Source organism: Phyllobates terribilis, unplaced genomic scaffold (assembly GCF_046119375.1).
Source record: "Phyllobates terribilis strain yellow unplaced genomic scaffold, ASM4611937v1 Scaffold_2__4_contigs__length_985480577, whole genome shotgun sequence".
Taxonomy (NCBI): domain Eukaryota; kingdom Metazoa; phylum Chordata; class Amphibia; order Anura; family Dendrobatidae; genus Phyllobates; species Phyllobates terribilis.
The window spans coordinates 539,749,668-539,772,716 of record NW_027362762.1 but is presented as its reverse complement, the minus strand read 5'-3'; the positions used below and the strand labels follow the sequence as shown (position 1 = coordinate 539,772,716).

The following is a 23,049-nucleotide window of genomic DNA, read 5'->3' as shown; positions in this document are numbered from 1 at the left end:
GAGCAGCTGGGTTCAAGTCCTGACAGTAGTCCCCTCCTTTCAGGATGGCCTCTGGACATCTCAGGTGATGGCTTCTCTGGATGTCTTTGATGAAAGTCTCTTGAAAGCCTGGGTGCATGGACGTTGCACTCCAGCTCCCATTAATTATCTCCTGGTCTGTAACCCTTCCATTGTACTAAATATTGTAATCTTCCTCTAAATCTTCCAGAGTCCAGAATTTTATCCAAAATGTACTCTTCTTCACCATGGATTATTTCTGGTGGAGGAATTGACTGTGTTCTTCCGGGAAACGGGTTCTCACTGAATGGTTTGAGCAAGGATACATGGAACACAGGATGAATTTTCAGGCTGTTAGGAAGTTTTAAACGGAAATCAACTTGGTTAATTTGTGCAGAAATGATCTGAATAGCTCAGAGGGAAGAGCTGCCGCCTGGTGCACAAGAGCTGCTGGGTTCGAGTCCTGACAGCTTTCTATGCATAAATGTGTATACAGCGATAGCTGTCAGTCATTGATAGGACTGACCTCTGGATCGAAAATCCCAGAAAGAGCAGAGGATTTTATGACTAAAACTCAGGTTATATTGAATATTTTCCTGCAGTTTGAACTGCAATCTCATGGTGACAGGTTTCTTTTAAACTGGTTCAAAGCCCAAACATAATTGTCTGACTTTACATTATCAAAGATCTGAAATATCCTATCAAATATTGATTTAAAAAATTCAAGTGACAGAGGCATTTTACTATATTTAAAGAAGAAAGAAAATGTATGAGTTAGTTGCTTAATATAAGATAGAAATAGAAAGTGTCCACACAGTGCAGTTTTGGTTCAGTTTATGGCCCTCACCAAAAAAAGGCAATGGTTGCTATGTGTGGAAACATTCTTACTCATAGAAGTTAGGATAGCTTGGAAAAATTGTAAAAATCTGTAGGGCAGTGACAGTAATTGACTAAAGACAGAAGAATTAATGATTCACACCCTTCACTCTTTTTATATAGAAATCCAGATTTTTCTGTTCCATGCTGCTTATCCCCTTGATGTTGATGTAAGCTATATCCAGCATCCTTCCTGTTTGGTGAATCCTGAGACAACAAAGGTAAATGACACTCAGAATACATTGTAACATTATGTGATCAGCTGGTTACACCTTTTCTTGAAAGCTAAGATCTCTTCACAGCCATGGAGGGGACCAAGAGAGAAAGAAGTGTAGCTAATGTGCATGGGATATGCTAGGTCTTTTACTAACGGGATGGGGGGATAACTATGTGTTCAGAGTACAGGGGGTCACACAACGTGGAGATAAAGCCCAGCAGCATGTTCTTGTAGCTGCCTGTGATAATGGCTTACACATGCATCTTAGCTGCAGACACTGCATAAGTAAATCGCTAATCAGGCTGCATATAAACCACACATTTTTTAAAGGAAATCTATAATATTGAAAATATCGTGTAATCTGTGGGATGTATGTAATGGAGCTGGAAAAAAACCTATTCATATTCTCGCATGCTCTGATTTTTTTCACAGACAGAAGACATACTATGGGCTTGTGCACAAGTTGCAGAATTTTTTCTGTGCAGATTTGTCACAAACCTGAAGGGTTTCCTGATGCCAGCAAAGTGAATAAGATTCCTGAAATCTCATGCACACATTGCTTATTTTTGACTGGCAGATTTGGTGCAGATATAAATCTGTAGCATGTCAATTCTTTTAGTGTTTTTTGATGCAGATTTCACTCATGGGGCACATTCACACGTTCAGTATTTGTTCATTACTTTACCTCAGTATTTGTCAGCCAAAACCAGGAGTGGGTGATAAATACAGAAGTGGTGACGTGTTTCTATTATACTTTTCCTCTGATTGCTCCACTCCTGGTTTTGGCTTACAAATACTGAGGTAAAAAATTCACCAAATACTGAAAAAAAATCCATTCAGTGATTTAACCGTTATCTGTTTAAGTACACGCAGACAGGGAGAGCGGACAGTCACTGAGCAGGACCATCCACTTGACTCCTTCGTACAGAAGGAGCAGAGAGTTAAATGAGAATATATCTAGTTTAGATAAACACTGTACAAATACTTATGTAAACTACTGACCCAATACTCAATGTAAAGGTATGTGCACATGATCAGGATTTGCTTGCAGAAATTTCTGCAGCGTTTCTGCAAGGTTCTGCACCTCTTGGCAGCAAAAACGCTGCGGAAAATCTGCAGCATTTTTGATGCGTTTTATGCTTTTTTGCCTGAAGATTTGCTGTGCATTTTTTCCAATACATTGTATAGGGAAAACACACAAAGAATGGACATGCTGCTTCTTTTAAATTCTGTAAGGAAAAATCCTGATCATGAGCATAGATCTTGCAAAATCTCATAGGAAATGCTGGGATTAAGTGCTGACTTGCCGTATCAAAAACGCACCTTAAGGCCCCGTCACACTTAGCGACGCTGCAACGATCCCGACAACGATATGACCTGTCAGGGATCGTTGCTGCGACGCTATGTGGTCGCTGGTGAGCTGTCAAACAGGCAGGCTCACCAACGATCAGGGGAGCAGCGACATCGTGGAAAGAATCTTTCCACAATGTCCTGCTCCTGGTTACCAGCCTGCTGAAGCAGGAGCAGGCTGGTAACTATGGTAAACATCGGGTTATCATGGTTACCACTCTGCTACAGTGAGTGGGAGGTTACCGCTCACTTTAGCAGGCTCGTAACCATGATAAACAACGGGTTACTAGGTGCGCGTGTGCCCCTAGTAACCCGATGTTTATCATGGTTACCAGCCTGATCGCTGCTCCCGCTGGTCACACACAGCGATGTGTGCTGACCAGCGGGAGAGCAACGACCAAAAAATGGTCCAGGACACTTTGCAGCGATCAGCGACCTCACAGCAGGGGCCTGATCGCTGCAAAGTGTCACACATAGCGACATCGCTGGTGAGGTCGCTGTTGCGTCACCAAAACCGTGACTCAGCAGCGATCTTCGCTATGTGAGACGGGGGCTTTAGTCTTCCAGTAAAGCCCAGACTGTGATTGTGCTTGATAAGAGAATGTAATTTTGAGTATGTACTGCAATAGGTGTATTCCAGCATGTAGCTCCACTGACAAAAGGTGTGTTCACTTTTATGGTCTTTACTAAGGGGGCATTGTTCACAGGGTAAAAACACAGAACAGCCTAAAGACACAGCCTCAGAGAATACTGTGAGCAATGACCACTTGGTGAAGAAAACCGTATAGCTGATTAAAAAAAAAGCAGATTAACTCAGAAGAGCAGTGGGAGAAAAATAAAGGCACAAATTCCCACTTTTAACCTTATAACAGATCCTTTTTAAATAATAAAAAATATACAATTTTCTTAAAAAAATCATCATGTTGCCAAGTCATTTTTAACTCACAATGAACACCAAAAAATAAGACCGAAAAAACAATGGTGGAATTGTGTTTTTATTACCATGTCACCGCACTGGGTTTCTTTTTTCAGTTTCTAGTAAAAATAACAGGTTATTCAAAAATATAAGTTGTCCAGCAAAAACAAACCTTCGTACAGCTACCTAAATGGAAGTATAGAAACGTTATGGCTATTGGAAGAAAGGGAGGGAAAAATGAAAGCGAAAAACAAAAGTTGGGAGCAGTGGGAAGAGGTTAAAGTGTAACTGCCATTTCAGAAGAACTTGGAGCAGGATGTCTGTATCGGCCTCTAGATCCTCCCATTCCCTCTTCCCAGAACTTTATAAGCACCGACTGTCATCTCCTATCTCAGTAATGTGAAAATCTGTCTTCAGTGAACACAGATTTTACCCATAAATTAAGAGTGAAAGATTAGTCCAGGAGGAGAAAGATGCAAATTTTTCTGATAAGACATGTTGCAAAGTTTCTTACTTTCATGTGTACTAGAAATTTATGAAATAAACATTAAAATGATGGTTACTGTTTAAGTTTAGCTGATCAAAGTGATTCTGTTTATGAGAAAGTAGGGAGAGAGCTATCAACTGGACTAGTGGTAAGGCAACAATTACCTGAAGTGTATGTATAACTCAAAGCTCTTTAACAATGATATTTTCATCTACAGTACAGTACAGTACAGTATCCCGCCCCCTCCAACCTGGAATTTTACTGTTTTTTTTTTGGAGAGTTTGCATCACTTCATGTAAAGAACATGCCTACAAATGTGAACATTTGGTTTTCTTTTTTTTGTGTGCAGCAAACAACAAATAGGAAAAAATAACTGAAAAATTCAGTGTGCATAACTATTCACCTCCCTAAACTCAGTACTTTGCAGAGCCTTCTTTTGCAGCAATTACAGCTGCAAGTCACTTTGCATAAGTTTCTATGAGCTTTCCACATCTTGTCACTGGGATTTTTGCCTATTTATCAAGGCAAAACTCCTCCAGCTCCTTCAAGTTAGATGGTTTCCTCTAGTGAACAGCAATCTTCAAGTCAGACCACAGATTTTCATTTGGATTAAGGTCTGGGCTTTGACTAGTCCACTCCAAAAGATTTACACGTTTCCCCTTAAATAACTTGAGTGCTGCTTTAGCAATATGCTTTGGGTCATTGTCTTGTTGGAAGATGAACCTCCGTCCCAGTCTCAAATCACTGAGAGACTGAAAAAGGTTTTGCTCAAGAACATCCCTGTATTTCACACCATTCATCTTCCCCTTGACTTGGACCATTTTACCTGTCCCTACTGCTGAAAAACATCCCCACAGCATGATGCTGCCACCACATTTCACTGTAGGAATGGTGTTCTTGGGGTGATGACCTGTGTTGGTTTGGCGCCATAGTGTTTACCTTGGTGGACAAATAGTTCAATTGGTCTCATCTGATCACATCACCTTCCTCTATACATTTGGGGAGTCTCCCACGTGTCTTTTGGCAAACTCAAAATGAGCCTTACAATTTTTGTGTTTAAGTAAAGCCTTTTTTCTGCCCACTCTTCCATAAAGGCCACTTCTATGGAGTGAACAGCTCATTGTGGTTGTATGGACAGATACTCCAGTCTCTGCTTGGGAACTCTGCAGCTCCTTCAGGGTTACTTTTGGTCTCTGTGCTGCCTCTCTAATTAATGCCCTCCTTGCTTGGGCTGAGAGTTTTGGTAGTCTGCCCTCTCTTGGCAGGTTTGTTGTGGTACCATGTTCTTTACATTTGATGGTGCTTCGGGGAATCATCAGAGATTGGGATTTTTTTTAGAACCCAACCTTCACTTGTACTTCTTAAAAACTTTGTGCCTGACTTGTTTAGAGACCTCCTTGGTCTTCCTGATATTGTTGGTTAGTGGTGTTGCAGCCTCTGTGGCCTTTCAGAAAAGGTGTGTATATACTGACAGACCATGTGACACCTAGATTGCACACAGGTGGGCTTCCTTTCACTAAGCATATGACTTATGAAGGTAATTGCTTGTACCACAATTTTTTAGGCGTTTCATAGCAAAAGCGGTGAATACAAATGCACATGCCAATTTTTAGTTATGTGATCCCATAAATGTAATTTATGTCTATATTTTTCTCACTTCATTTCACCAACTTAGACTATTTAGTGATGATGCATCACACACAAATCTGATTACAAAAATATTTAAACAGAGGTTGTAATGTAACAAAATAGGTTAAAATGTATGATGGATGAATACTTTCGCAAGCCACTGTATGTAACCTGCCAATTTATATGGAATCTGCTGATCATCTTATATCTACAAAGTCGGACAGACGCTCAGCCAAGTTGATAATCTGCAGTGGCCAGCTATAGCCACAAAACAGTGTACATAGTTCCTCTCTGCACATTGATTACATGCAGTCACCCCTGGAGAGGATAACAGTTGGGTGTCAGGTGTCATCAATAAATAAAACAGTGGAGAACCCTTCAAAGGGTAGCCTCACTTTCAAGTAACTTTTCAAACTAAGCTGTTCTGTGAGAGTACATGAGGAACAGCACAATATCTGGGCAATTTATGACTTGTGGCCTTCCTTTTCATTAGTTTTCCCCTATGCAGGATCTATTTGCAATTTGCAATGCCCTGGGAGGTGATGAAGGAGGTGAGCTGCAGTGATCTCTCCCATAAACTGCATCCGCCACAGAGAGGGATTCCTGCTCTTTATTTATTAGTATACGGAGACAAGCACCAGCATGGAGGACATTATATAGCAGTGCTGAGTTGTCTGGATGTGACTCAGCTCTGGAGTAAGGTAAAAGACTTGTTAGAAAGCTCACCTCAATCTTTCTATTTCTCCCTCTGTCTGATTCCTCCAGCTGTTCCTAACTCCTCCTTTCTCTTCATATAATACAGTCATGGTCGAAAGTGTCATCACCCTTGAAATTGTTCCAGAAAATGAAGTATTTCTCCCAGAAAATTAATGTAACATGTTTTGTTATAGACATGTTTATTTCCTGTGTGTTTTGGAACAACATAAGATAACAAAGAAAAAAAGGCAAACTGGACATCACTTCACACAAAACCCCAAAAACGGGCTGGACAAAATTGTTGGCAAAATTGTGGGTAAACAACTTTGTTTCAAGCATGTGATGCTTGTTGAAACTCACCTGTGGCAAGTAACAGGTAAATATGAAAATCACACCTGAAACCAGATTAAATAGAGAGAAGTTAACTAAGAGTTTGCACTGTATGTGCCACACTAAGCATGGAGAACAGAAAGAGGAGAAGAGAAGTGTCAGAGGACTTGAGAACCAAAATTGTTGAAAACTATCAACAATCTCAATGTTACAAGTCCATCTCCAAAGATTTTGATGTTTATTTGTCCACGGTGCACAACATAAATCAAGAAGTTTACAACCCATGGCACCGTAGCTAATGTACAAGGACGCAGGATAGTCCGGATGGTGGATAAGAAGCCCCAATCAAGTTCCAAAGAAATTCAAGGTGTCCTGCAGGCTCAGGGTGCATCAGTGTCAGGGCGTACTATCTGTTGACATTTGAATGAAATGAAACGCTATGGCAAGAAACCCACAAGAACCCCACTGCTGACCCAGGGACATAAAAAGCTAGACTGCAGTCTGCCAAAATGAAAGTAAATAAGCCAAAATCCTTCTGGGAAAACGTCATGTGGACAGATGAGACCAAAATAAAGCTTTTTGGTAAAACACATCATTCCACTGTTTACCAAAAACTGAATGAGGCTTACAAAGAAAAGAACGCAGTGCCTACAGTCAAATATGGTGGAAGTTCAAAGATGTTTTGGAGTTGTTTTGCTGCCTCTGACACTTGGTGCTTTGACTGAGTGCAAGGAATCATGAAATCTGGAGATTACCAAAGGATTTTGGGTAGCAATGTAGTGCCTACTGTCAGAAAGCTGGGTTTGCGTCCTAGGTCATGGGTCTTCCAGTAGGACACTGACTTCAAACATACTTCAAGAAGCACCCAAAAATGAATGGAAAAAAAGTGGTGGAGAGTTCTGAAGTAGCCAGTAATGAGTCCGGATCTAAATCCCTGTGGAGAGATCTTAAAATTGATGTTGGGAGAAGGCACTCTTCAAATATGAGAGACCTGATGCAGTTCGCAAAAGAAAAGTGATCCAAAATTCCAGTTGAGAGGTGTAAAGAAGCTTGCTGATAGTTACATGAAGCCATTGATTGCAGTTATTTGTTACAAAGGGTGAGCACCCAAATATTAAGCAAAGGGTGCCGACAATGTTATCTGGCCCATTTTGGGGGTTTTGTGTGACATTATGTCCAATTTGCCTTTTATCTCTGTTTTTTTGTGTTGTTCCAATACACACAAATGAAATAAACATGTGTATGACAGAACATGTGTAATTGCAGTAATTTTCTGGGAAAAATATTTCATTTTCTGGAACAATTTCAAGGGTGCCAACACTTTCAGCCATAACTGTATAATGAGCTGTGTAACAAGGCACCACAGTGAGCCTGCAGTCCATCATGTCTGAAAAAACAGCTCAAATCTGTCTTTCTCAGAGTGGATTACAAGTTCAGGAGGCAGGGGGTGGGGGAAGGGTAGAAGTGGGGAAGGAAGCTGATTTATTTGATAAGATATACTGTATAGCAAAATGTATTATATTCTCCTGTACTATTGATTTGTGCAAAGTTTATTGAAAGTACAATTTGATTTTAAACTAGTATAATGTTGTTCTCACCTCTTTATTTTCTATATGTAACTGTTTTTGCAGATTATCCCGAGCTTCTGAAAGTTGTTTAAGGTCGTCATCTTGAGTCTGATGTATCTAATCAACATATAAAATAAACAATTCTACGTTGCTGTGTTTGCAGAGAGTAGAGATGTAGAGTGTTATTGCTGTCAAGATTTTACTGATATGTAACATGATATAGGCGGTGATGCTCACAGTATGCAGGGATGAGGACAGCTTCTCAATGAAAGGAAGGAGACTTTGTGTAGCATTCAATCCATCCTGAAAAAAACTGAACCACAATTATTAGTAGTTCACCTTATACAACTATTAGTATTAACAATCAACAAATAGTTCAGAACCAAAGACGAGACATATGCATAAGGATAAAACATTACATTTTTATTTCAATAACGATCAAAAAAATCACACAATAAAAAATACTAATAAATAGAGAGGGAAACCGTTAACCAGTCCACATGTAGGTTAACCAAATGTATACAAATAGAAGAGCTATGGCTCAGATAGTCAACAGTAACAGAGTTAATATGCAAAAAATCACATAGTAATGGTATCCTGTGCTCCTGAGGAGCATTACAGTGTATTCAGCAAATTGTATGTAAAGGAACTGCAAGAGGCTATGACATTATCTTAATGAACAGAATGGGTGATAATATACACTAGAATGGTCCTGGCCCATATATAAAGTGTATAGTGCAAATATTAAAGAGCTTCAATACCCAGAAATTCATAATTGTAAAAATTGATGCTTACATAGTAGACAATCATGTTAACAATGTAGATGCAGTCTTCACCTAATTTACCTTTAATATTTGCACTATGCCCTCCTCATGGAAAGCAACATATTAAGCATGTTACGGTGAAGAGACTTTTAAAGCTGTAATGCTCCTCTGGGAAATATGCAAATTGTCTCTTCAGAGAGAAAGAGGACTAGAACTCTAGTGCCACCTACAGGAAGTAGCAATCCTAAAAGTCAATAGTGACCCTTTAACGAGCTTTATCACATGACTTAGGATATAAGCCAGAACCAGAAACTCAATTTGCAGACACTGGTTTGGCTCGGTGAGAGGCATCAGACCGGTCTTAGATACCGGTCTGACGCCTCTCACCCAGCCAAACCAGAACTCACACTTTGCACTGACGAGGAGCAGTACCCTGATATACAGTGTCTGGACGTTTTTGAGCAATGGAAAAAGAAGGAGTGTGAACGTACTCCAAGGCTGTGTGCAGACGTTGAGTATTTAATTGCAGAAATTTCTGCAACATTTCTGCATCTCCTGGCAGCAAAAATGGAAAAACACGTGTGTTTGTATGCGTTTTTTGTATGCGTTTCTTTATGTGTTTTTGTACAGCAATGAATGCTTTTTGGAGCTAAATTAAGATATTTGAAAAAAGAAACATGGGACATCGCTTTAACCCTTGGATTACCGTCATACCTGGGGTGAGTATATTGGATTAATTTAAATGATTAAACAATGTGTCTGTTTTATTTCAAATAAAGTGTTTTATTCTTGGTGTGTGTGTTTATTTAACGCTTTACTACCAGGTTTAGTAATGAGGGTGTCTGGCTGACACTTCTTCTTTACTAAACTTAAGGCTTGATGTCAGCGTCACCTAATTCCATTACCCTGATGCAACTGCACCAGGGCATCAGGAAGAGCCTGGGCTAAGTGTCAGAACTGGCACTTCAAATATGAATTGCCATTTCTGGGGCAGCTAAGGGCTGGTATTTTTAGCCTAGGAACTGGCCATTAGGTCAAGATGTTCCCTAGCTACTAATAACAGCTCACAGCTCTTTGGTTTGCCTTTAGGGTATGTTTTCTCGATCAGGATCCAGCAGCGCTTTGGACGCAGTGTATTTACGATGCATCTAAAACACTGCGTTCTAATCCCGCACTTGTTTTATCAGTACATGTGGATCCACTGCATGTAATGATATTTCAATCGGTCAAAATCTGCAGCGGAGATACAGAAATCGAAATGCTGCGGCTCTTAAACCCACACCGCGGGTGAGTTTACACAGCGTCGAAAATAAGCACAGTGGGCATGAGATTTTTTATAAATCCCATCCACTACTCTTGTACAGCAGAACGCAGCGTTTTGGACGCAGCTCAGGTGAGCTGCGTCCAAAACGCTGCTATTCCTGATTGTGAAAGTCTGAATGCAAGCTTATTAGGGATACAATAGTATTCATAAGCTTAGTTATGAATAACAGTTTTTTTTTCTAGTAACTATACCTGCATGCTGTATCTGATAACAGCATTTCATATGGCAGCATGGTTAAAGGCAACCAGTCTTCTGAAAAAAAACTCTATTAACCTGCAGATATGGGGTTTAATAACATTCTGAACCTGCCCGGTGCCGGCACTTAGACCCACGTTGCCGGGAGCAAATGAACTATATTTTCCCCAGCAGCATTTGGGTTTCAGACATAGGGGAGGCACCATCACGGGTTCAGTCACTACTCTGTGTATAGAGAGCAGCGGCTGTAACTGAACCCCCAGACTGACTGACAACCGGCCCATATGCTGAGCCTGCTGTCAGTCAGTGCTGGGAATGCGATTACAGCTGCTGCTCTTTATACACAGAGTAGTGACTGAAACCGTGCCGGTACCTTCCCTTTGACTGTAACCCAAATGCTCCAAGGAGGAATAAAGTTAATTTCCACCTGACAGCGGCACTCTAAGTGCTAGCGTCTGGCAGGTTCAGAATGTTATTAACCTGCAGATTAACCCAATATCTGCAGGTTAATAGCATTTTTTCAGGTGACAGGTTCCCTTTAACTATCATGCTTAAAAAGGGTCAGAAAATAGGTTTCCCAATAATAATAAAAATAATGTACTTATAATAATAATATATTATTAAAATAATGTCTCTATACAGAGAATACACTTACATACAAAATTTACATTTTAAAATGATAATAAAGAAGCATAAATACATACTTGTGCTGAGCATGGAATGCTTTGATGAGACACTCCAGGAAGTCAGGACCTTGTTTTACTTGCATCTCTCCTAATTTGATCAGGTACTAGTGAAGGAATCATAAAATGAGAGCATGTAAAAAAAAGTTCTAAATATTTTATGTATATTTTCTATCCATAATCAATTGTCTTCTATTTATCTATATTTGTACCTCGCATAAGTTAAGTTGAAATTGCTTTTTATCTCTCTCAGAATCCTCTGTACTGTCAGATTCTGTTCGGGTCCCTACAGAGCGAGCTTTCTTTGCCCTACAGGGGAGGAACACAGAGCATATGTAATTGTCACCATTTTTTTCACAGAAGATAGTAGTCGTACAGATAGGGCCCATCCCATTCACGCCACAAAGTCTTATAATATGTACCCTGCACAGCATCACAGGGTCCATATTAGTCAGTATTCTGCATCCATAGGAACTCTATTGTACCTTGATGCCTTCATGACAAACTGAATTCACCTTAGGGTGCATTCCCACAAGTAGATAAGTGAACGCAGGAGCTCGTTCCTGATTATCTGCTGGTGTAAGCATGCCAGTGATTATTGCTGGCAAAAAAAAATATTATCGGCAGCACATTACCACATGTAGTCAGGGGAGGCACTGCTGATAACATGATACTGTATGGGGATAAGACAAGCATATTAATGATCATTCTATTGCGTCAATGCTTCTCATCTTGTGTAAACAGGCAAAATTGTCTAAAAATGTAAAAATGCATGCATTCATGTTAAAAAAAAACATATTACTATTACTTACTTTGGTAGTCTACCTGTATCTGCCGCACTTCTGCCATGTCTTTTGCATACAAAAGTACACAAACTGTACCCAATATTTCATGTGCACTGTGACTCAATAACTTATAACCGCTTTAAAGGGGTTTTCCCACAAACAATGCACATTTTAATTAATTGATCTTGGAATAATAAGAAGTTCCACAATTGGATGTGGTTAAATAAAATATTCCTGTGCTGAGATAATCTTATAAATGTGCCCCTACTGTGTACTGTGTAATGGCTGTGTCTGATCGTACAGGAACATGGTCTGATCGTACCACATCTCCTGGGCAGGGGTGGAAGCAAAAGAGTATGCAGACATTACAGCAGGGGTTTTAAACAATATTTTACCTGAATGAAAGAATCAGCTGTGATCCCATGCTGTAATGTCTGTATATTCTTTTGCTTCCCCTCCTGCTCAGGAGCTGTGGTATGATCAGACCATGTTCCTGTACTGTCAGACACAGCCATTACACAGTATACAGCAGGGGCACATTTATAAGATTATCTCAGCACAGGAACATTTTTTTAAACACATCCAATTGTAGAACTTATTATTCAAAGATCTATTAATTAACGTATTGATTAAAATTAAGTTTGTTCGTGGGAAAACCCCTTTAAGATCTCCCCTTTTAGAGTCGCATGGCCAGACACCGGATTACATACAGTATTTAGAACAGAAGTCAGTACCACCAGGAACATTACGATCCATAACCTAAATCTTCCTAAAAGTTCATAGCAACTAAAATACTTAATCTATCAGGCCACCTAAGCAACAATGACTCTCACTAAGCGACTATGGACACAAATACCAAAATGTCCTGAGGTTTTTTTTATCAGAATTTCTATTCTCATATTGGATATCACCTTCAACCCAAATGAAGTCATCATCATCACCTCTTTAGATCAAGAGAAAAGTCAATTAATATTTATAAACAAACAATATCGTTGTGCTAAATGTATTTCTTTCCATACCTATATTTAATCAGCAATAACGACAGAAACAAGTAATTGATAAACTACACCGATTTGCAGTTAAGCAGATGCCATTCTTGAACAAATCGATACAACACTATTAATGAGAAAAAAGTTGTTAAACTATATTTAAAAACCAAAATAGGATGTGCGTTTCCAAACCTTCATCTTATCATATTTCCATCTTTTCAACCAATAATTTAGTTTTTATAAAACCTGGCCTTCAACAACAGTTAAATAACTTACATTGTACTATAGTCACTACATCCACTAATAAATAAATCCAGAGATATTAGAACATCAGACATAGCTGAAAGCATCAAAAGCACATAGTTCTCCCCCAAGAAGCAGTAATCTTACATTCTTATCTCACATTCCTTCCAGCTCCTGTCTGCCTGTTTCCTCAGTTCCTGTAGTGACATATAAAGAGGCGTTAGGCAGATAAAAACTAGTGCCCTACAATTCAACAAGAAAAATCATATCAACTCACCATTCGTCCATCTCTTAAATCTCCACGTAGTAAAGAGTCCACAGGAAAAGAGAGGATGCTGTTCAGGTTGTGTATCTAGCGAATTGCATTACATTGTTAAAGGAATGTACATTTTTTCTTGTTTTGTTTTTGTTTAAATGTACAGATGATGCCAAAAAACCTATCAGGAGCTTCCAAACACATGACATCATACGGGCAGTCCAGAATGGTGTAAAGGCATAGTAATCTTAGTGTATGGAAACTTTTGACTTTGCAGTAAGTAATAAAAATGCCTTAAAACATTCTCTCTCTCTCTCATTATTCTGGCATTTGGCAAATATTAATAATTATGGTAATCCTAATTTACCTAAAATGGGAAAGGTTTATTCTGATTTCATGTCAGATATTGAGAAAAACATGCATATGTGTATTTTTATATAGTGTATGTAAACTTCTGGTTTCAACTGTACTTTCCTACTAAAAAGCATTTCTGCTAAAGATATGTAATTGAACAGATAACCATTGTGCATACTGTCCCCATCTGGAGCTTTACGCTAATACTTCCACATCTGCTGATATCAGCAAAATGTGCTTCAAGGGTTGGCAAAAGTATGACATGTACTATATAGCCAACAGTTGTGGCTTCACTTGGCAACTAAAGAATCAGAGGGTGAATGAGTTAATACACAAAATATTTTACTATGAGAGCAATTGCTTTTTATATGAAAATCTCTCCGTACTGAAACTAGCATAGTTTATTGCATTGCCCTTTGCTTTCATGTTTGAAATACTTCCTTTTTCACCCTCTGACACTCTAGTCTGCATACTCCCACAAGTTCCATGGGTGTTTCTCTTTAATTGGAGCCATATGAAGAGGAAAATGTGCTGTCAGCACAGCAGTTACATACAGGGGTGGGGAGCTAATGTTGAAGATTCATAAAGTGAGAATTTATGAGAGTTGTGTCATAAATATACACTCACCATGTTACTGAAAAGTGCACCCAGCTCCCTCGAAAGGACAGACAAGTTCAGGAAGCCTGTGGTTAGTTCATGGTTGCTGGATGAGAGCTGGTTGGAACCCAAAGCCTGCAGAGCTTCCACAAAACTTTCCTGAGCTTCCACAAAAGCTGGAATTTCATGAGAGAGATTATCTGAGATTCATACACACAGAAGAGGGAAAACAGCTACTTCTAAATGATCATTTCGTCTCCAAAAGTGTCAATACATTTAGGCAAATCCACTGTCAGACAAACTATCCCCCACATACACATGAAAGCTAGACCGAGCCAAGCATTCATGTGTTTTCAATGGGGAAAGCAGAGTACACTGATGCCAGACTCCAATAGAAGAGCACTATCTAGCTAGAGAGCAAAAGGATCAGGCATTAAAAGACAATCTGCAGATTCTTCTGTCCCCTGACATCATCATTTGGGGAAGAGCTGCAAGACCCTCATACACATTGGATGGCGGGTTGGTCCTGCCAAAATCATGTACCGATGATGACTTTTATACAATGTGAATGAATGCCTTTAAGCAGTGCTCTGGTAGTCTCTTCAATCTAGATTATGCCATCGATGTGTAATCTGTTTCCCCATCAATCAAATATTATTGACTTATCCTATTAATACACTTCAAAATTTGTGGTGGGAAAAAAAACATTTTAAGCAAAACTCAAATTTTGTAAATGTTATGATTGGATGTCCATAATACTGAATAGACTGAACATTGGTGGCTACAACTCTGGCAGAGTAAACTCACTCAAGTAGTACATGGACCGCCAGACATCTGAGTGGCTGCTATGTAAATGCTGGCTGCAACTTTTCCACAAAGACTTCAGTTCAGCTTTGCATGGTAAATAAACCTAGTCTCTTACTATAGGTTCCAGTGTGGGATTCTGTGGGGTTAAGAACTCAGAGTCTCTTTTTCAACTTCCTTAGGATCGTGAACCTGAAGGGCCAATACAATGTATTTTCTTTTGAGTCTCCACTTTGTGGATAAATATTACTTTATAGTTTATGTAATGATCATCACTCTATGCTGTTATTTTAAAAGTGTTGACCACTAATCGGACAAACCCTTGTCAATTTCCATTTTACCCTGTGTAAAAAAAAAACAACCTACGCTGTTTCAGCGATTTGTGTGCTGGGTCTCCCGGGGCTCACATAACATTATTACGCCATGTAAGCCCTGCAGCCAATAAGCGTCCACTTCACTCTCACTTCCTTTGGACAAAACCGATAATCTGAAAAAGTGAGTGCTGAGGCACTGAGTGTCAGTTATGCTTAAAGTAAATGAGAATGAAAAAGCTGTTGATTGGCTGCAGGGTTGGCTGCAGGGTTCACAGCCAAAACAAAGTCTCATGAGCCTGCAACACACCGCAGTAACAGCTCTGACCACGGAGGTGAGTATAGGCTGTTTTTATTTTCTAATGAAGAACATAGCAATTGAGAAGGGGTTCTCTGAGTAGTTGACACCCCTTTAAGTTGGCAGTACACATTTAGGTTCATTTAGATGCTCGGATTTTTACTCATAAATGCAAAAGTCAATCAGCTCAAGCTTTTTGATCATTCTCATGAGGCAGTTTCAAACTTTATGGTGAGAAAACAATCTTTAATACAATTGTTTAGTCCCCATACAGCATGCATATTCACTGTTTACATGAGATGATGTGCTGCCAACAACAATGAATTAATGGCTTAAATTAGCGATTCAATCAGCAATGAAACTAGCTAATTTGTAGGCTAATCAGAAACTTGTTTACAAGAGCTGATGACGAACACTCATTTTCCAATTATCAGGCCATGTAAATGGGCCTTTAGATTAAACGGGTTGTCTCAAGTTCTTCAATAAGTAAAATTGCAAAGTGTTTGTAAAAACAATCAACATTACAAGTTACCTCCGATTAAAAATACTCAAGAACAGAGAGATTTTATAATTTTATAGTGTTCCACTAGTTTCCCGAGGTAAGGAGTATGTGCTGTTAGCAGGCTCTATGCTTTAGAACTCTGAAGCTCTCTGGCTTGCTGAATTCAGCCAGCCCCTACAGTGCCCCTGTACCTCTCCCATGCCTCAGAGACAAAGGTGGGACAGCATTCAGTTTGGATCAATGGCAAAAACCATTTCACTGGTCTGAACTGTCCATCTTCAGGAGATTACCGCCCCCGGAGGGATAGAAGCGATCCACTCCTAAAGAACCAATAATAGAACAACCCTTCAATTTCAACCCGATCGTCTGCTCCAGGGCTGGTGAGATCCACCAGAGATGTCTAGCAGTGGCTTACAGTCCTTCTCATCGTTATTGGCACCCATGAAGTTTAAGTACATAATGTGGAATATCTCCTGAAAAAAATGAATCAAGTGAAACAGTTTTTTGTATAGAGCCCTCGTGTTAAATACAAAACAGCAAATGATAAACAAGGATTTAAAACCAAAAACAATGGGAGGGAAAAATAGAAAAACCTAAAGCTTGCTGTAACACTGGTATTGGCATTCTTTACATTAATTTAGTATAGAAACACATTTTGACTCGCCTGTGGTAAATCACAAAAGAGATTCACCTGTGACGCGAAGGGTGACTTCAGTGTTTTAAAAAGCGACATGCTAGGCCCAGCTCCTTTGTCACGAAGGTGAAGACAAAGGAGCTGTCTGAGGACATTAGAACTTCTATTATTTGCAAACACAAGACTTCCAAAGCTTATAAGACCATCTCCAAAAACCTTGGTATCCCAGTTTCAACGGTGCGAAATGTTATTAAGAAGTTTGCTAAGCATGGAACAGCCAAGAACCTCCCTGGATGTGGGGGAAAGAGGAAAATTTACAAGAGATGTCTTCCAAGGTTGGAGTAAATGGTAGAAAAACCACCACGTCAAACATCCAAAGACCTGAAAGCCAACCTGGAACAGTCTGGGTCATGGTTTCAACAAGTACCATATGCCGCACACTAAACCAAGCAGAGCTTTATGAGCAAAGGCCAAGGAAGAAACCATTGCTGAAGAAAAGACATAAAAAGGAACGACTGATCTCTGTCAAACAGTACCTTGACAAACCACAATCCTTCTGGGAAAATGTTCTGTGGACAGATGAAACAAAAATAGAACTCTTTGGCAATGCAAAGCAACAGTTTGTTTAAAGATGGTGTAATGAAGCTCATAAGGAAAAGAACACCTTATCGACAGTGGTGGAGGACCCATATTGCTATGAGGTTGCTTTGCTGTGTCTGGTACTGGAGGCCTTGACCGTATCACAAGAATCATGAAATCAGAGAATTATCAAGTGATTTTAGAGCAAAACATCCTACCAAGTGTAAGAAAACTTGATTTGAGTTGAAGATCATGGGTCCTCCAGCAAGACAATGACCCAAAGCACGCATCCAAAAGTACACAGGAATTGTTGAAAAATATAAAAAGGAAAATTTTAGCATGGCCAGCAATGAGTCCTGACCTCAATCACATTGAATAATCTTTGGGGGGACCTGAAATCTGCCATTGGAAAAAATGCCCTTGCAAACATTCAAGAGCTTGAACAAACTGCCAAGGAAGAGTGGGAGAAAATTCCAGCTGAGAAGTGCAAGAAGCTTATGCAAGTGCTTCTCACTAAATTAGAACATCCTCAAAAAGTTAAAATTCTTCAATACAAAAAGTGAAACTCATATTATATTGAGTCATTACAAACAGAGTGATCTATTTCAAGTGTTTATTTCTGTTAATGTTGATGATTATGGCTTCCAGCCAATGAAAACTCTAAAGTCATTATCTCAGTAAATTAGAATACTTTATAACAGCAGCTTGAACAAGGTTTTTAAAATCCGAAATGTTGGCCTACTGAAATGTATGTTCAGTAAATGCACTCAATACTTGGTCGGGGCTCCTTTTGCATCAATTACTGCATCAATGCGGCGTGGCGTGGAGGCGATCAGCCTGTGCTGAGGTGTTATGGAAGCCCAGGTTGCTTTGATAGTAGCCTTCAGCTCGTCTGCACTGTTGGGTCCGGTGTCTCTCATTTTCCTCTTGACAATACCGAATCTATGGGGTTAAGGTCAGGCGAGTTTGCTGGCCAATCAAGCACAGTGATACTGTTGTTTTTAAACCAGGTATTGGTACTTTTGGCAGTGTGGACAGATGCCAAGTCTTGCTGGAGAATGAAATTTCCATCTCCAAAACGTTTGTCGGCAGAGGGAAGCATGAAGTGCTCTAAAATTTCCTAGTAGACTTTGGTCTTGATGAAACACAGTGGACCTACACCAGCAGATGACATGGCTCCCCCAAACCATCCTGATTGTGGAAACTTCACACTAGACCTCAAGCAGCTTGGATTGTGTGCCTTTCCACTCTTCCTCAAGACTCTGGGACCTTGATTTCTAAATGAAATGCAAAATTTTACTTTCATCTGAAAACAACACCTTGGACCACTGAGCAACAGTCCAGGTCTTTTTCTCCTTGGCCCAGGTAAGACGCTTCTGGCGTTGTCTATTGCTCATGAGTAGCTTGACACAAGGAATGCGACACTTGTAGCCCATGTCCTGGATACTACTGTGTGTGGTGACTCTTGAAGCACTGACTCCAGCAGCAGTCCACTCCTTGTGAATCTCCCCCAAATTTTTGAATGACTTTTTCTTAACAATCCTTTCAAGGCTGCGGTTATCCCAGTCCCTTGTGCACCTTTTTCTACCAGACTTTTTCCTTCCACTCAACTTTCCATTAATATGATTGGATACAGCACTCTGTGAACAGCCAGCTTCTTTAGCAATGACCTTTTGTGGCTTACCCTCCTTGTGGAGTGTTGTCAATGACTACCTTCTGTACATCTGTCATGTCAGCAGTCTTCCCCATGATTGTGGAGCCTACTGATACAAACTAAGGAACCTTTTTAAATGCATCAAAAGCCTTTGCAGGTGTTTTTTGTTAATTATTCTAATTTACTGAGATAATGACTTTGTGTTTTCATTGGCTGTAAGCCATAATCATCAACATTAACAGAAATAAACACTTGAAATAGATCACTGTTTGTAATGACTCTATATAATGTATGAGTTTCACTTTTTGTATTGAAGAAATGAAATAAATTAACTTTTTGATGATATTCTAATTTAGTGAGAAGCAATTGTAGATGGCTACAAGAAACGTTTGGAGGCTGTCAGCAATGCCAAAGGGTGTGTAACCATGTATTAATTAGGGGTGCTTTTATTGCTGCACATGCTGTTTATTCTGTTTGTTCTTTGTTTTTGAACTTCCATGTTGCAATTTCAATGTTTTATTATTGTATTACTTTGGACCACTAATTAAAAAATCCCGAGGATATAACTTTGGTACATTTCCACTTATTTCTGAAGATATTCAACAGTCTATGAAAAAAATGAAGGGGTGCCAATAATGGTGAGCAGCACTGTGTCACACGCTCACTGTGGTCAAAAGCTGGAACTTAGTGAGATTATTATCTGAGATTCATACATATAGAAAATGGAAACCATCTTCTGCAGTCACACAAATACTCATATGCTTCCAATATACTCACAGAGACCTGAAGTATAGATGGATCTAACACTCTTCCGGATCAAGCCCAGAACCTGTAGGTCTGTCTCTAAACTCTATTAGTAACAAAAAAATCAAACATCAGAAAATAATATTAAGAGTAAATCAAGGTACTCAGGAGCAGATCAAGTTTGAGAAATTTTATAGACATATTGGGCAGCACTAAATTGCCATCAACCTCAATATTAAAGGGAATCTGTCACCCCTGGGACTTTTCAGACCGCTAATATGGGCATACAGGTGATAGAACTGTGAATCTATACTTACCTGTATGGCCCATATTAGAGGTCTGGTTGCTGTGTAATAGCAGAAATAATTTAATAAAAAAGCCAATCTTCGCGTCCCCCGGACGCCAAGAAATGCCCGCCTACTAGCCCTATTTCCATACTCACCCCACCTTCCCTGCACGCCACAGGGCCCTGTAATGTGCAGGGGAGGTGGGGTGAGTATGGAAATAGGGCTAGTAGGTGGGCATTTCTTGGCGTCCAGGGAACGCGAAGCTTAGCAGAAATAATTTAATAAAAAAGCTATTACACAGCAACCAGACCGTTAATATGGGCCATACAGGTAAGTATAGATTCACATTTCTATCACCTGTATGCCCAGATTAGAGGTTTGATATCGCCCGGGGGGTGACAGATTCCCTTTAACCTACAGGCAAAACAAGTCACAAGACAACCTGTAATATATTTTATCTCAGCACAAGCTGGACTATGAGGGTGCATCAGGCTACCCCTCCATCTATGTTTTATGATTAGCAGTAGTAGCCTAAAGTCTTCTGCAGCCTAATTACACCAAACCTCACCCCTTCTCTGCCATGAGTCTCGGTGACATCTTTCTAGTACAAAGTTAAATGCTAATTGTTATGGGCATCAAGGACAGTTTCTGTCTACATACATTAATGTTCAATAAATGTCCAAAAGGGAATAGATGGAGCAACAACCATATTATGTAAGTAAGATAGCTACATACCAGTAAGGCCACAGCTGAATGATAACTTTGCAGAATTACTGGCGCAGGACTGGCACATGACATGGCATTTTGGCCATTTCACAACCTTTTTATTTCAATAGGATGGGGACTTAAACAATGTCTATTGGGTGACCAGATTGAAAACGCTATGTTTGGTGGCTGTTACATCCCAATGACAATAATGTGACAGTGTGTGGAAGTTCCTGACCACAGATGTTGCTGTCTAGCAGTGTGGCAAGAAAGGAGAGGTATATAAAGGGTTATACCAGGGGAGGGGGAAGGGAGTTGCAGGAATTAAAGAAGCAAACTATTTTATGGCCACTGACATGAGGAAATAAAGCCCCCTTTCATATCAGCCACATCATCTTCAGGGCTCACCCTGACCGAACACACCCTTCTCTCCCACAAGGTGTGATGACATAATGACACCCATCGAAGACCACAACCAAAACCAAACAAAGAACTGCAATAAACAAAGCACTGTATTGAAGATGGTGACAAGCATGGCAAACATGAATTGTGAAACTCCCTTAGAATACAGATCTATGTCTATGGATATAAATATATGTCCCCCCTACAGGTAACTGGCATTGCACCCACCTCTTCCAGGGCACTCACTCCCTGCCTGCACTTCTGTACTCTGCCCAGGATAGTGGGTAATGGTCCTTGGAGATAGTCCGAGGAGACCTCATGGAATAGTGACATTGGAGTAGAATCCAGCATGGTGCCCACCTCCTTCAGTAACCTGGCTTGCTGAGAGGTGTCCTTAGCATTGGGCACGGTGCCCCCGAGATCCGGTGCGGTGCCCTCTCAGGACAAGGCTCACACAGCTGCAGGACACTTTCCACACACTTGGACGGCTTCACACTGTGCGGTGACCTCCTGCATTCCCTGCAGAGGTAGTGACTTCTGAGTGCAGTGGATCCGAGGTTAGATGCCCGGTGAGGTTGGCATCATAACGCTGTGCCCAGCACCTCTGCCGCCTCCTAGATGTCACTTTCTGTTATTTGAGTGTCTGTTTCCTATAATCCAGATTATGTGTTGCTTTTCCCCCTGCGTTGGAATTAGCAGTGCTCCCATCAAAAGGGCTGTCTTCAAGCGTCACTTCACAGGAGAGGGGTCTCTGGTCTCGTCCTACCTACTTCTCCCCCTCCTCCTTCCCTCCTCTCCCCAGGCCTAACCCAGTCGTCACATGACCAGTCGGTCTAAGGAGCAGAGTCTGAGCATGCCTTCTGCTGTAAGTGGAGCCTGCAGAACTATGTGACCTGTAGTGTGTGCTCACCTGTGCAAGGAGCCGGAGCAGGAGAGCTTCCCAGGACAGAGCTGCTCTGGGATCATCTACTCCACTGAGCACTATAATTTAGGCGGTGTGCCCACTATGCGTTTTCTAAGGCTGCGTGCCCACTATGCCTTTTTCAAGCATTTTTGGCGCGGAATTTCCACAGCGAAAACGCTTAAAAAACACTTGGTAATACGTGCCCCATGGTCCCCAATGATAATCCGCATGTGCTGTGCACATGCTGCGCAAATCTCCGCTGCGGATTATCATTGCGGAAAAATCCGCAGCATGTCCATTAATTTTGCGGACACGCAGCGTAATCGCCGCCATTGACTTGCATTGGACCGCGTGACATCCGCATGACTATATGTGCACAAGCGGATATCACACGGTTCAATGTGCGGATGGTACCCAAGTCTGGAGGAGAGGAGACTCTCATCCAGACCTGGGTACCATAGAAACTGTAAAAAAAAGAATTTAAAATAAAAAATAAAGATTATACTTGCCTTCCGATGTTCTCCCGGTGTTTTCTCCCCTCCGTCTGGTCTGCTGTATGGGTCGCGGTGTTGTGAAGGACCTGCCATGACATCATTGAGTCATGTGACCTGTCACATGACTCAATGACGTCACCACAGGTCCTTCACACCACTGCGAGCCGCCCAAGACACCGGACGGAGCAGAGAAAACACCGGGAGGACATCGGAAGGTAAGTATAATCTTTATTTTTTATTTTTTACTATTCTTATTCTTTTTTTTTAACTAACTTTGTCACACTATATAAATCCATACTGGTTGCATGGATTTATATAGTGTGAGCAAGTTGTCAAGCACTTTCCAAGTGATGCTAAAATCGCTTGGAAAGCGCTTGTCAACCCGCATGCAGAAACGCTTGACAAACACTTCTACCTGGCGGGAATAATGCATGTACAATCCGCATGCGTTTTTCCTGCCAGGGAGAAGCGGAAA

The 23,049-nt window shown here is 40.5% G+C and overlaps 1 protein-coding gene across 2 annotated transcripts in view; it reads right to left on the bottom strand.

Moving 5' to 3' along the window:
* Window positions 1-22,023, bottom strand: part of LOC141220338 (arf-GAP with SH3 domain, ANK repeat and PH domain-containing protein 3-like) — a 127,056-nt gene extending 105,033 nt beyond the window's left edge. Inside the window, exons 1-10 of one of the 2 annotated variants that reach the window (XR_012288658.1) lie at window positions 21,405-22,023; window positions 19,816-19,888; window positions 14,287-14,432; window positions 13,327-13,401; window positions 13,197-13,246; window positions 11,245-11,341; window positions 11,054-11,139; window positions 8,304-8,379; window positions 8,097-8,183; window positions 977-1,080 (exon numbers count right to left, since the gene is read on the bottom strand). Coding sequence is in view for 1 of the 2 variants with exons in the window: in XM_073666280.1 (XP_073522381.1) it covers window positions 977-1,080; window positions 8,097-8,183; window positions 8,304-8,379; window positions 11,054-11,139; window positions 11,245-11,341; window positions 13,197-13,246; window positions 13,327-13,401; window positions 14,287-14,432; window positions 19,816-19,888; window positions 21,405-21,527 (917 nt within the window). In the remaining variant the exon portion in view is untranslated. The remainder of the gene's footprint in view (window positions 1-976; window positions 1,081-8,096; window positions 8,184-8,303; window positions 8,380-11,053; window positions 11,140-11,244; window positions 11,342-13,196; window positions 13,247-13,326; window positions 13,402-14,286; window positions 14,433-19,815; window positions 19,889-21,404) is intronic. The other variant, XM_073666280.1, reaches the window with a different exon arrangement.
* Window positions 22,024-23,049: the final 1,026 nt, after the last annotated feature.